This window comes from Phyllostomus discolor, chromosome 1 (assembly GCF_004126475.2).
Source record: "Phyllostomus discolor isolate MPI-MPIP mPhyDis1 chromosome 1, mPhyDis1.pri.v3, whole genome shotgun sequence".
NCBI lineage: Eukaryota > Metazoa > Chordata > Mammalia > Chiroptera > Phyllostomidae > Phyllostomus > Phyllostomus discolor.
This window is the reverse complement of record NC_040903.2, coordinates 166,732,054-166,745,133: the sequence shown is the minus strand read 5'-3', so window position 1 is coordinate 166,745,133 and position 13,080 is coordinate 166,732,054. Positions and strand designations below refer to the sequence as shown.

Genomic DNA, 13,080 nt, shown 5'->3' with positions numbered 1-13,080 from the left:
GCATTCTGTGTTATATTTTCTTACTCATCTTTTAATTTTGAACATTTTCACCATCAAGAGGACAGTTAAAAGAGTAGTGTAATGAACACCTGTATACCCATTGAATTAATAGCATTTTGCTGATTTCCTGTGTTTACACACACACACACTTTCAACTTTTTTTTTAAGTTTTTATTTATTTATTTTAGAGAGATGGGGAAGAGAGGGAGAAAAAGAGGGAGTGAAACATCAATGTGTGGTTGCCTCTAGCACACCCCACACTGGGAATATGGCCTGCAACCCAGGCATGTACCCTGACTGGGAATCAGACCGATGGTGGTTTGGTTCACAGGCCTGCGCTCAATCCACTGAGCTACACCAGCCACGGCCCACTTTCAACTTTTATTTGCTGAGCATTTAATTTGCAGACTTACTATACTTTATCCCTAAATATTTCAATATGTATTTCTTAAAAATAATAAATTATTCTATAGAACCTCATAGTAGTATTATGATACCCAAGAAATTATTATATGATACATTATAGTGTCAATACATTATAGTTTTATTTAGCATGTAATCTTTTGAATGGGATTATAAAATAACTACCATCCTAACAAGTTATTACAAATGATTGTGAACTTTTGTGTTATTGTATACATAGCAACAATGACAAATTCATGTTAGTTTTAATAAGTTTGCTGTAGATTTTCATGGAAGCAATGATAAATTCTTAATGTAATAATTTGACTCTAGTTTTTATGGCTTTTCTTTGTGGATAATCAAATCATCTCCAAATGACAAATAGTTTTCATTTTTTTTCTTATATAGCTTTTAATTAATTCTTGAAAAACTTTTCTTCAATTAATTTTAATAACTTGATTACTATACTTGAAACATATATTTAAAGGTACGTGTCTTAGGTAAGTTATAAAGCACATGAAAATAAAATAAACATTTTTGTGTTTTAGGACAATGTTCGAATTGTGAGAGTGAAAGTTATAGCTGGAATAGGCCTTGCCAAGAAGGATATCTTGGGAGCTAGGTAAGTATATTAATTTGGGTTATAATTTTAAAATTTGCACTTGTTAACAAATTTTTAAAACTTTGGTTAGATGAACCATTGAATAATATTATTATTAAATTGCTGTTTAAGGTAGAATAACAGTAGTTACAGTTGATGGTGTACTAAATTCCTTAATGTCTGAATTACTGAATTTGTGAAATTAGACAAAGATATAATTAGTAAGATACATTTATGAGTTTTGCTTCTGGGAATTGATAGAATTATAACAGACTAATTCTTTAGCAGACCACAGCCATACACTCTGAACATAACACCTAAAGCAGCAACCTGCAGGCAGTGGAGAGGGAACAGAGCAGGCACCGCCTAGTGGGGAGTCCGTGTGTGGAGATGGGAGGTTGCACTGAGTTCCCAATTTTATGAATTAGTTGAGGCCAAATGAAGTTAGCACCTGGAAAAATTGCCATCTTTGTGGCCTGGGAAATCAGAAGATCTAATCTGGAAAAAGACATGGCAATGGTGGGGATTTGGGAAGGGAAAGAACTGGAGGAAAGATGCCCAAACTCATCTACTGACATTTCTTGTTGACCCTGAAACATACGAATGAAGTAGATTCAAAGCAACTCAGCTAAAGACAAAAGATATAGAGATCAGACTTACTGCCTAAGAAACAGGTTTCTGGTTCTGGTCCAAATAAGATAATTAATTATGTAGTAAAATAAACCGATACTAATCAGAGAAAAGTTTCAGAATTCAGGGTCTCCATAATTTAACATTTATAATGTCTAGGATATAGTCCAGAATAATATGATCCATACAGAACCAGGAAAATGGAACACATTCTCGGTAGAGAAAAGAAAATATACTCACAATTAATTGAAAGATTGGAAATTTCAGGAATGAAAGATAAACTATAAAAAGTGAAAATTCACCTTGGCTGGCATAGCTCAGTGGATTGAGCGTGGGCTGTGAACCAAAGCATCACAGGTTCGATTCCCAGCCAGGGCACATGCCTGGGTTGCAGGCCACGACCCCCAGCAACCACATATTGATGTTTCTCTATCTTTCTCCCTCCCTCTCTAAAAATAAATAAATAAAATCTTTTAAAAAAAAAGTGAAAATTCCAGAACTGAAACACAATATTTGAAGTTAAAATTCTTGGATGGAATCAACAGCAGAATGAAGAGGACTTAAAGATAGATCAATAGAAAATATTTCCCAATTAGAAAATGAGAGAGACAAGATTGAAAAATTGAAGACGACAGAGAGAGCATCAGGGACTTCTCGGATAGCATCAAACAGTCTAACGAGCATGAAATTGGAAATAGAGGAGAGAGGAAAGAATGCGACAAAACTTTTTAAAGGAAATAATGGGTAATTTCTCCCCAAATTTGATAAAAGATACAAATATATAAAACATACCAAGCAGGATAAACACTAAGAAAAACATACTGAGGCACATAGTGGTCAAACTATTGAAAGCCCAGAATAAATAAAAATCCTGACAAAAGAGAGAGAAGAAAAGGATATAATACATAAACAGTAACTGCAATTCAATTAAGGACTTAATTTTCACAAGAAACTATGGAGGCCAGAAGAAAATAAAACATTAGAGTAAGAACAGTCAAGTCCAGAATTCTGTAGTCAGTGAAAATATCTTTTGGGATGATGACAAAATAACAAATTTTCAGATAAAAGAAAACTATGAGACTGTCACTGGCACATGGAAAAGCTAAAGGGAGTGCTTCCAGACAAAAAGGAGAGGTAACAGATGGAAATTCAGATCCTCAGAAAGGAATAAACAACATCAGGAATAGTTAAGTGTCTGGCAGTATTCAAAAGACTTTTTGTTGTTTTTATCATAACTTTTAAAAATAAAACATATGCTTGTTTTAAAACATATGCAACTTACAGTATTGTCTTGCAGAATTTATATATTATATGTGGATGGAATATATATAACAGTTGTATTATAAAGGACAGAGAGACTTGTAGGTTATGGACCCAGTTATTACAGTGAAACAATATTAAGTGTAAGTGGAATGAAAGATTAAGGGTGTATATATTGTAATACCTAGATAAACTACTAAAAATACTGTACAAAATTATAGACAATAGACATTTTTAAACAAAACTTCTGGAAAACAAAACAAAACAAAACAAAAGGCCAGGATAGGAAAAACAAATGGTTAAAAAAAAAAAAAGAAAAAAAGAGGGAGGAGGAAGAACAGCAAACAAATAAATTGGTAGACAGAAATCTAATCATACAAATAATTACATTAAACATTAATGGGGGTTCAGGGTGTGGCCCTGAGAAAAGCTGGAGCCTGAGTGGGGCCCCTGGTGCCGTGCCAGGTCCAGACTGAGGAACGAGAAGGTAAACTTATCGAAGACACGGCCAAGCCCAGCAGCTCAGGCAGGGGTGGTGGTAAAAGTGCTGAGGAGGCCCAGCCGCAGCCAGAGTCTCAGCCACCGTCACCCATCAAGTGTCCCAGCAATGGCATGCCACCCCCCATGCAGCTCAGCAAAATCAGGTGCTCAGGGGGACCCCAGATTGTCAAGAAGTCGTTGTGGCAAAGCTCTCCCCACTTCTGTCTCAGCAAGAACTGGGAGTTGCAGCAGCTTCCTGCCCTGAAAGATTTGCCAACCCAGGAACAGGAGGAGCTGTTTACCCAGGAGCTTCCCCCATGCTGTGTCCTCTTTGACTTTGTGTTGGACCCAGCGATCTCAGATTCAAGGAGGTGAAGGGACAGGACTCAACAAACTGGTGGAGTGTGTCACCCATAGCTGCGATGTTGTCACCGAGGCCATTTACCCTGAGGCTGTCACCATGTTTTCAGTGAACCTCTTCCAGACACTGACACTTTCCTCAAATCCTGCCTGGGCCAAGTGTGACCCAGAGGAAGATGAGCCCACCCTGGAAGCTACCCGGCCACATCTCTAGCTTGTGTGAGTTTTTCATACATTTCTGTGAGTCTCCTGATTTCAGGGCAAACGTAGCCAAGAAGCACATTAACCAGAGTTTGTCCTTGCTCCCCTGGACCTGACCAACAGTGAGGAGCCTCCAGAGCAGGACTTCCTCAAGACCATCCTGCATTGAGTGTGTGGCAAGTTTTGGGGGCTCTGGGCTTATATCTGTAGTTAGTTCAGCCACAAAGATTTTTCTGTGAGATGGAGCATCACAACAGGATTGCCAAGCTCCTGGAGATCCTGGGCAGCATTATTAATGCTTTTCCCTTGCCCCTTGGGGAAGAGCCCAAGATGTTCCTTATCTGTGTCCTGCTTCCCCTTCACAAGGTCAAGCTCCTGAGTGTCTGCCACCCTCAGCTGGCATACTGTGTGGTACAATTCCTAGAGGAGAATAGTCTCACTGATCGGTGATTGTGGGACTTCACAAGTTCTGGCCGGAGATCCACAGCCCCAATAGGGTGATGTTCCTGAATGAGCTAGAGGAGATTCTGGATGTCAATGAACCTTCAAATCTCAGCAGAGTGATGGAACTACTCTCCCACCAGCTTGCCAAGTGTGTCTCCAGCCCCCAAGTCCAGGTGGCAGAGTGTGCTCTCTATTACTGGAACAAGGAGTACATCATGCGCCTGGTGAGTGGCAATGCTCCCCGAGTTCTTCCCGTCATAATCCCTGCACTTTACAGGAACTCCAAGAGCCATTGGAACAAGACATTCTGTGGTCTGATCTGCAGTGCCCTGAAGCTGTTTATGGAGATGAATCAGAAGCTGTTTGATGACTGTATGCAACAATAGAGGCAGAAAAGCAGAAGGGCCGGTTCTGAAGGAAGAGACAAGAAGCGATGTGGCAAAAGATCAAGGAGCTTGCCTGACTTAATCCCCAGTATCCCACATTCCAAGCTCCACCACCCCTGCCTCCTGTGTACCTGATGGAGACAGAGAGCCCCATGGCAGAGGACGTCCAACTTCCGAAGAGGACAATGGAGAGACAGAGCGTGTAAAAGCTGAAGGACACCAAGAGGGAGAAAGTGCTGCTTTGGAGGAAGTCAGAGCTGCCCCAGGACTTGAACACCATTAAGGCACCAGAGGCTCACAGGCAGACAGAAGAGTTCTTACCTGCCAGCCAGGAGGCTCTCTGACACCCTCGCCTTCCCTCCATGGGGCCGCAGCCCACTCAGCCCTGGGGTGCAGCCCTAGCCCCCTACCCTCTACTCCCTACTGGCTGACTTGGAGCAAGGCAGTGCCTCTCTAACTATTCTAGGGAGACTGATGTGGCACTTCAAGCAGGGACACCCAAAGAGTGGTCCCTTCTCCCCCAAGTGGGTTTGTGCCTCCCTGTGGCTAGTACAGACAGGTTAAGCCCTGAGATGCTTAGTGCTCTCCCCTGCAGAGGCACACAGGGAGCAGAAGGAGATTACTCTCACCAAAGTTATGTCAAGGCCTCTTGGCCCCATTGGAGTCAATAGCTGGAGGGGTGTGAACACCCAATAGCACAAAGAGGACTCTACCCCAGCAGTGCACAGGCTGAGGGGGCTGTATTATTTATTGTTACCCTCTGCCTGACCAAGACCATGTGGGAAGCCAAAAGGAGAAACACAGGCTATGGACAGGAGGTGATGGATCAAGGGAAGGGGATGAACACACACCCTACCCTGTGCCCCCTCTTTGGTGAGTAGCAGCACTGGGATCATAGACATTGGAGGAGCCACCCGGGGCTGACTGCTTTCCTGTGCTGTGGGCTCCCAAAGCTGGGAAGCAGGGAGCAGTGTCCTAAGCATGGCTCCCCCAACACTTGTTTATTTCCTTGTTTGTGCTAATGCTGGGCTGGTCTTCACTTGTCCCTTTTGGGTGCCATGGAGGGGCAAGGGGCTTAGGAGTGCCAGACCTGGGCTCCAGGGGCTCAGGCACTGCAGCTTTTGGCTTTGTGCACAGGGTGCTTTATTCTCCAGAGTGGTACATGCTAAGGTGGGTTGTACCTACAGCCAATATCCCCAAATGTACAAAACTGAATGAAGTGTGTCTCTGAGAAGAAAAAAGAAGTTAATGGACTAAGGTAAACATGAGGCAGGGAACATTAGAATGGCTTGGAAGTCAAGACTTAATTATGTGCTGTCTGTAAAAGATATGTACATTTAAAATATAAGCACTTCTAAGTTGAAATGCAATGGATACAAAGAAATATGCCATCAGACAGCATAAAAAGGGTGAAGTGTGATGACCACAAACTTAGCAGCTTAAAAGAACACACATTTATTATCTCAGTTTCTGTGGGTCAGAGGCTCTGTATGGTTTAGCTAGTTCCTCTGCTTCTTGCTTTTATAAAGCTTCAGTCACGGTATTGGCCAGGACCGTGGCCTCATCTGAGGGTTGTCTGGGGAAGGATCCACTTCCAAGCTCATGTGGTTGTTGACAGCATTCAGTTCCCTGCCAGCTGCCAGACTGAAGGCTTCGGTTTCCTGCTGGCTGTCAGCCAGAGGCCACCCTGAGTTCCTTGCCACATGGCCTTCTCCACATGGCAGCTCACAAGCTAGAAACCTGTCTCTTCAGAAATAGCAAAGGAGAGAGCCTCCTACCAAGATGGGTTACAATCTTATGTAATGCAGTCACACACATTTTGTCACTTTTGCTATAATGTATTGGTTAGAATTCATAGGTGCCTCCCACATTTAAGAGGAGTATAGCACAAAGGCCATGGACATTAGGACATGTGCGTAATAGGAGCTACTCAAGATCTACCTGCCGTAATATGTTGGGCCATAAAACAATAACTCAGACAACTGCAAATTTTGCATTCTTTTCAAGTGCATATGGTTCATTCACCAACATAGACCATGTGTAGGGCCATAAGACAAGTCTCAGGAGTTTTGAAAAGATTGAAATTATATATAGGATGTTCTCTGATAACAATGGAATTAAGTTAGAAACCAATAATATTAAGATATCTAGAAAAACCCCAAGTATTTAATACACACCTAAACAATCTATAGGCCAAAGAAGAAATCACAAGAAAAATTAAAAAACATTTTGAACAGAATGAAAATGAAAATACAGTGATATCAACATGTGTAGGGTGCAGCTAAAGTAATATTTAAATTAAAGTTGAGATTTAAAATGTTTAACTTAGAAAAGGAACAGGATCTAAATAATAAATCATTTGAGTTCCAATGTTAAGAAATTAGAACAAAAGACCAAATTAATTCTAAAGTAAGTAGAAGGATGAAAATAAGGATCAAGAGAATTTAGTGAAATGGACAATGATAGAAAAATTATTGAAATCAGAAGATTGTTCTTTGAAGGGATCAATAAAAATTTTAAACTTCTAGCTAGACAGATCAAGAATCACAGAAGAAATAGAAGACTTCAATAGCCCTATGCTAAACAGTATATAACAATATATGACCAGGTGTGAGTTGTCCTAGTAATGTAAGATTTGCTCAACATTTTAAAAAATCAATTTAATTCATCATATTAACATAGTATAGAAGAAAAACATATGATCATTTCAACAGGTGTAGAAGGTGCATTTGACAAAATCCAAAACACATATATGATACAAATATGCTCAGTAAGCTAAGAATAAAATGCAAGATTGGCTTAACATCTGAAAATTAATCAATCTAGTTCACCATATTAATAGAATAAAAGAAAAAGACATAATCAATTCAATAAAAGCAGAAGAAGCATCTGATAAAATTATACACCATTCATGAAAGAAATGGTTAGCAAAGTAGGGGCAGATGTGAATGTTCTGAACCTGTTAAGGCTATCTGTGAAAAACCTGTAGTAACATCAGCTCAGTGGTGACAGCCTGAAAGCTTTCTACTTAAACTCAGGAATAAGACAGGGTTGTCTGCTTTCACTTTCAATTCAACTCTACTGGATAGCCTAGTGATACAATATGGCCAGGAAAAGAAATGCAGGTAAATAGGCTGAAAAGAAAGAAAGCTGTATTTGCAGACAGCATGATTATGTTCATAGAATACCCTAAGAAATCAAATAAAAGCTGCTAGAACTAATAAGATACAAAGTCATTGTACTGAAATCAGTTATATGTTTATATCCTATCAATGAACAATTGGAAAATAAATCTTTAAAATATCCATTTACAATAACATAAAAATAAAAAACTTAGAAACAAATTTAATGAAAGATTTGTGAGAACAATACACTGAAAAACTTGCAAGAAATTGAAGATCTAAATCAATGGGTAAATATGCCATGTTCATGGATTGGAAGATTCAACATTGCTAGAGTGGTATGTCTCTCCAAATTGACTAGATTTGGCACAATCCCAGTTAAAATCCCAGTATGCTGTCTTGGAGAAATAGATAAGCTGATTTCAATATTTTTTATGGACAAAGGATGTAGAATAGCCAAAACAAGTGTGAAAAAGAAGAGCAAAATTGGAAAACTTATGCTACCTAACTTCAAGACTTACTACTATACAGCTATAGTAATCTAGACAAAGTGGCCTTGGCATAAGAATAAAAGTATTGTTCAATGGAATAGAATAAGAAGTGTAGAAATATACACACATACATACACAAGTATATGGTCAGTTGTTTTTTTAAATTTTATTTTTCAATTACAGTTTACATTCAATATATTTTGTGTTATTTTCAGGTATACAGCATAGTTAGGTAATCATATACTTTACAAAGTAGATCAGTAGTTTTTTGACAAAAAGTGTTAGCGTTCTTCAAGAGAAAAGATAAGACTTATTAGTACACATAATACTGCAACAACTGGTTATCTGGAACAAAATGAACCTTGTTCCTTATCACACAACATACTGAAAATGTGTAAGAACTAAATTATAAAACTTCAGAATAGATAGAAAATACTGGGTTACATAAAGATTTCTTGAATGGGACTCAAAAAGTGAGAATCATGAAAGAAAATGCTGAAATGGATAGCATCAATATTAAAAACTTCTGTTGTTTGAAAGACACATTTAAAAAGAGGACAAGGCACCCTGACTGGTGTGGCTCAGTTGGTTGGGTGTTTTCCTGCAGAACAAGGGGTCACTGGTTCAGTTCCCAGTCTGGGCACATACCTGGGTTGTGAGTTCAGTCCAATTGATGTTTCTCTCTCACATGGATGTTTCTTTCCCTCTCCTCCCTCCTTTCCCTAAAAATAAATAAATACAATCTTTTTTTTTTTTTTTAAGAAAAGGACAAGGCAAGCCACAGGTGGGGAGAACATAGTTTGAAAACATGTATCTGAGAAAGGCCTTTAACTCGTTATATATAAAGACCACTTACAACTCACTAATAATATGATAGAAAGGCCAGTTCAAACTGGGCAAAAATCACCCTGGCTAGTGTGGCTCAGTGGATTGAATGACAGCCTGCAAACCAAAGTGTTGCTGGTTAGATTCCCAGTCAGGGTACATGCCTGGGCTACAAGCCAGGTCTCCAGTGGGGGGTGTGCGAGAGGCAACCACACACTGATGTTTCTCTCCCTCTCTTTCTTCTCCCTTCCCCCTCTCTAAAAGTAAATAAAATCCTTTAAAAATGGGCAAAAATCTTGATTTTCCTTCTCTATGTGTCTTTGTAAAAGGGGTTTTATGACATAATTATTTTGAACTGAAAGCACTTTGCCTTTATTTTGTAAAGAGTTTATACCCATGAAATAACTTAGAACAACCTGAGGTCTTGCAAAGCTAGTTCTCAAAAAATAACTAAATTAACCATCTTAACCCAAAAGAAGTAAGAACATAAAAAAATCAAAAGTTTAAAATCTAAAAATATTGGAAGCCATTAAATTGTGACTAAAAGGTTTTCTTTGTAATTTTTTGTTTATTTCACTAACATGGTACTTTAGCTTTTTAACAAGAGGCAAAATTACTATAATTCTTACCCTTGCCTAAGAAACCCTTAACTTTTCATCGTGTAGAAATTGTTAACAAGGAGAAGTCTTGTGATTTTTATAGTCTGAGTTCTAAGTATGGGAATAAGCAACAATTAATTTTCTTCTTAATTTTAACAGTGATCCTTATGTGAGAGTGACGTTATATGACCCAATGAATGGAATTTTAACAAGTGTGCAAACGAAAACCATTAAAAAGGTCAGACCTTGCAGGCTTCAAAAAATTTTTAAATATACTCTTTTATTTTTATATGACAAAATATAAAAAATTAGTTATTCTATGTTTATTGTCTTTTAGACTTTGAATCCAAAATGGAATGAAGAAATATTATTCAGAGTAAGTATGCATTTTATTTCATTAAAACAGCAAAAAGTTCTCTCAATAGTTAGAATAAGTTCTCACTTATAATATTCTAAAATGCATCTTATAAGAATTTGGCTAGATTTTCAAAAATTTAAATAGTTTAATCTAGTTATTCCGAAGATGACATGGTCCTGGAACCATTTATTTTATTATGAAAACCCACATATGTAAGGTAATGAAGGGGTAAAATGTTACTGTAAGCCTGGGATTATTTCATTCTAGTTTAATTCTGATTTAGAGACTATTTGGTGTGCTTATTCCAATTTAGCATATTTTGGTGTTTTCCCTTAAAGATAATATTTGTGTCTCTCAGTCATTTATTAAATAGACTGCCCCAGGCGAGAGATGATGAAGGCCTGCCAATAAATGGATATATTTCCTCCTTCACCCTTCATGCACATTCCTGCCTTTCCCCTTACACTACCTCACTGTACCCTAAGAGCAAACCCCAGCCAGCAGTTATTCCAGGCTCCTCAGAAGAACCCTCAAACTGAGAATGTCTCCTTAGGCCTTTCTGTCAAGGGTTCTTAACCTCATGCAATGTACAATTGTAATGCTATTAAGGATTCTGGCAGGATCCAGTTTCACAACAAATATTCAACATGTGTCCAAAGTTATTTTATATACAACAAACCATGAAAATATGACCAATTCTCAAAAGAAAAGAAAGTCAATAAATGTGAGTCCCAAGATGACCCAGATACTGGAATTATCAGTAAAACCTTATAGAGCAGTTATTTTAACTATTATAACTATGCTCTGTGAAGTAAAGATAAACACCCTTGTAATAGATGGGAAGATAGATATTCTCAGCAGAGAAATAGAAACCATAAAAAAGAATGAATAGAAATATTAAAGCAAGAATATAATATCTGAAAAAAAATTTTAAAAGTCACTAGATGAGCTCAATAACAAAATGGAGATAACATCGAACACAATCAGTGAGCTTGAAAATAATCAGTAGAAATCACCTAATTTAAAGAACAGAAAATAAAGATGGAAAAAAATTAGTAGAGGCTGAGGGAACCTGTGGACAATATTAAAGGAGTCTAATTGAATAACTAAAGCCTCAGAAGAGGAAGAAGACATTGGTGAAAAAAAAGATTTGAAGAAATAATGGCTAAAAAATTCCAAATTTGGTGAAAGACATGCATTTATAGATTTAAAAAGCTCAGTGAAACCCAGAGTACATGCAGAGGAAACTAGGTTCAGACATAAAATCAAATTGCCGAAATCAAAGAAAAAGAAGAAATCTTGAAAGCAGCCAGGGAAAATGACACATTATGCATAGGGGCACAATGATTCCAACAACTACGATAAAATTGTCTTAAGACAGGAAAGGGAAGAAGAACAATCGACACAGAATTCTATACTTAAAAAAGACATACTTCAGGAGTGACAGTATAGTATTTGAAGCTGAGGAAAAAATAAGATAATTTATTGCTAGCAGACTTGCTCTAAAGAAAATGCTAAAGGAAATTATTTGGGCTAAAAGTAAGTGGTATCAGAAGTAAATTTAAGCCTTTAGAAACCAAGGAAAAGCAACAGGAATAGTAAATATCTGTAATTATAGTAGACTGTTTTTCTCTTGAGTTTATTCTGTTTAATTATAATAGACCTTTTTTCTCTTGAGTTCCTTAAAATATGTACAGCCGTTGAAAGCAAAAATTATAACATTGGTATGATTTTTAATTTATGTAGGTGAATACATACTGTAACCATAACATAAAAGAGCGAGGGTAAAGTGAACTTTATGGTGGTAGGGCTTCTACATTTTACTTCAAGTTGTTCAGTATTAACTTTAAGTAGACCATGAAAGGTTAAGTGTGTATACTGTAATTTCTAGTGCAGCTACTAAAAAATAATAAAGACATATAGCCAAAAAGCCAATAACAAATAAGACACAAAGCAAATTCATCAAGAAGCCATAACAGTTCTGTTTGTGCACCTAATATCAGTGCTTCAAAATTATAAAGCAATAAATGATGGAACTGAAAGGAGAAATTGTCAAAGACACCATTTTAATTGGAGAATTCAGTATTCTCAGTATTGAGGGACAGTAGAAATATAAAAAGGTGGAAATAGACCAAAAAAATCAGTAAAATATAGAAATGCTGAACAAAACTATAAAATAAGGCCTACCTAATAGACACTCACAGACTGTCCATCGCAACAGTGGACTACTTAGTCTTTTCAATTACACGTGAAACATTTACTGAATAAGCTGGGCCCAAAACTAAACCTTAACAATTCTTTTATTTTTTAAAAGAATATAAATCATATAAAGTATGGTATCCAACTATAATATAATTAAAGTAGGAATCAATAACACAAATATATCTGAAAAATCCCCAAATACTTGGAAGTTAACACACTTCTAAATAACCCATGGATCAGATAAAAATCTCCAGGGAAATTAAAAATATTTTAACAGCATGAAATAAAAATACATCAAAGTTTGTAGAATATAATTAAAGCAGTGCTTGGAGGGAAACATATAGCATTACATTACATTAGAAAAGAAGAAAGATCTTGGGCAATTGATCTAAGTTTCCACTTAGAAAGTGGCATCATTCCAGAACCTATAGCCATTAGATGGATGACACGGGCCACTGTGAACAACTCTGTTCCCCTATTCATTGGCTTAGATGAAATGGACCAGTTCCTTTAAAGACATGTGCTACCAAACTTTTAAGAAATAAATTACCTGAAAATTCCTGTGTCTCTTCAAGAATTGCATTTGAAGTTAAAAACCTCCCAACAAAGAAAACTTCAGGCCCAGATGGTTTCTCTGTTAAATTCTACGACACATTTAAGGAATAAATAATTTCAATTTCTACATGATGTCTTTCTGAAAATAGATAGGAGGGAACACA

At 37.3% G+C, this 13,080-nt stretch overlaps 1 protein-coding gene and 1 pseudogene across 1 annotated transcript in view; both read left to right on the top strand.

Annotated features, from left to right (window-relative positions):
- Positions 1-13,080, top strand: part of NEDD4 (NEDD4 E3 ubiquitin protein ligase) — a 120,947-nt gene that overhangs the window by 15,442 nt on the left and 92,425 nt on the right. The window contains exons 2-4 of the mRNA XM_028506832.2: positions 951-1,024; positions 9,961-10,039; positions 10,139-10,177. Of these exons, the coding sequence (XP_028362633.1) occupies positions 951-1,024; positions 9,961-10,039; positions 10,139-10,177 (192 nt within the window). The remainder of the gene's footprint in view (positions 1-950; positions 1,025-9,960; positions 10,040-10,138; positions 10,178-13,080) is intronic.
- Positions 3,283-5,271, top strand: LOC114491509 (annotated as a pseudogene).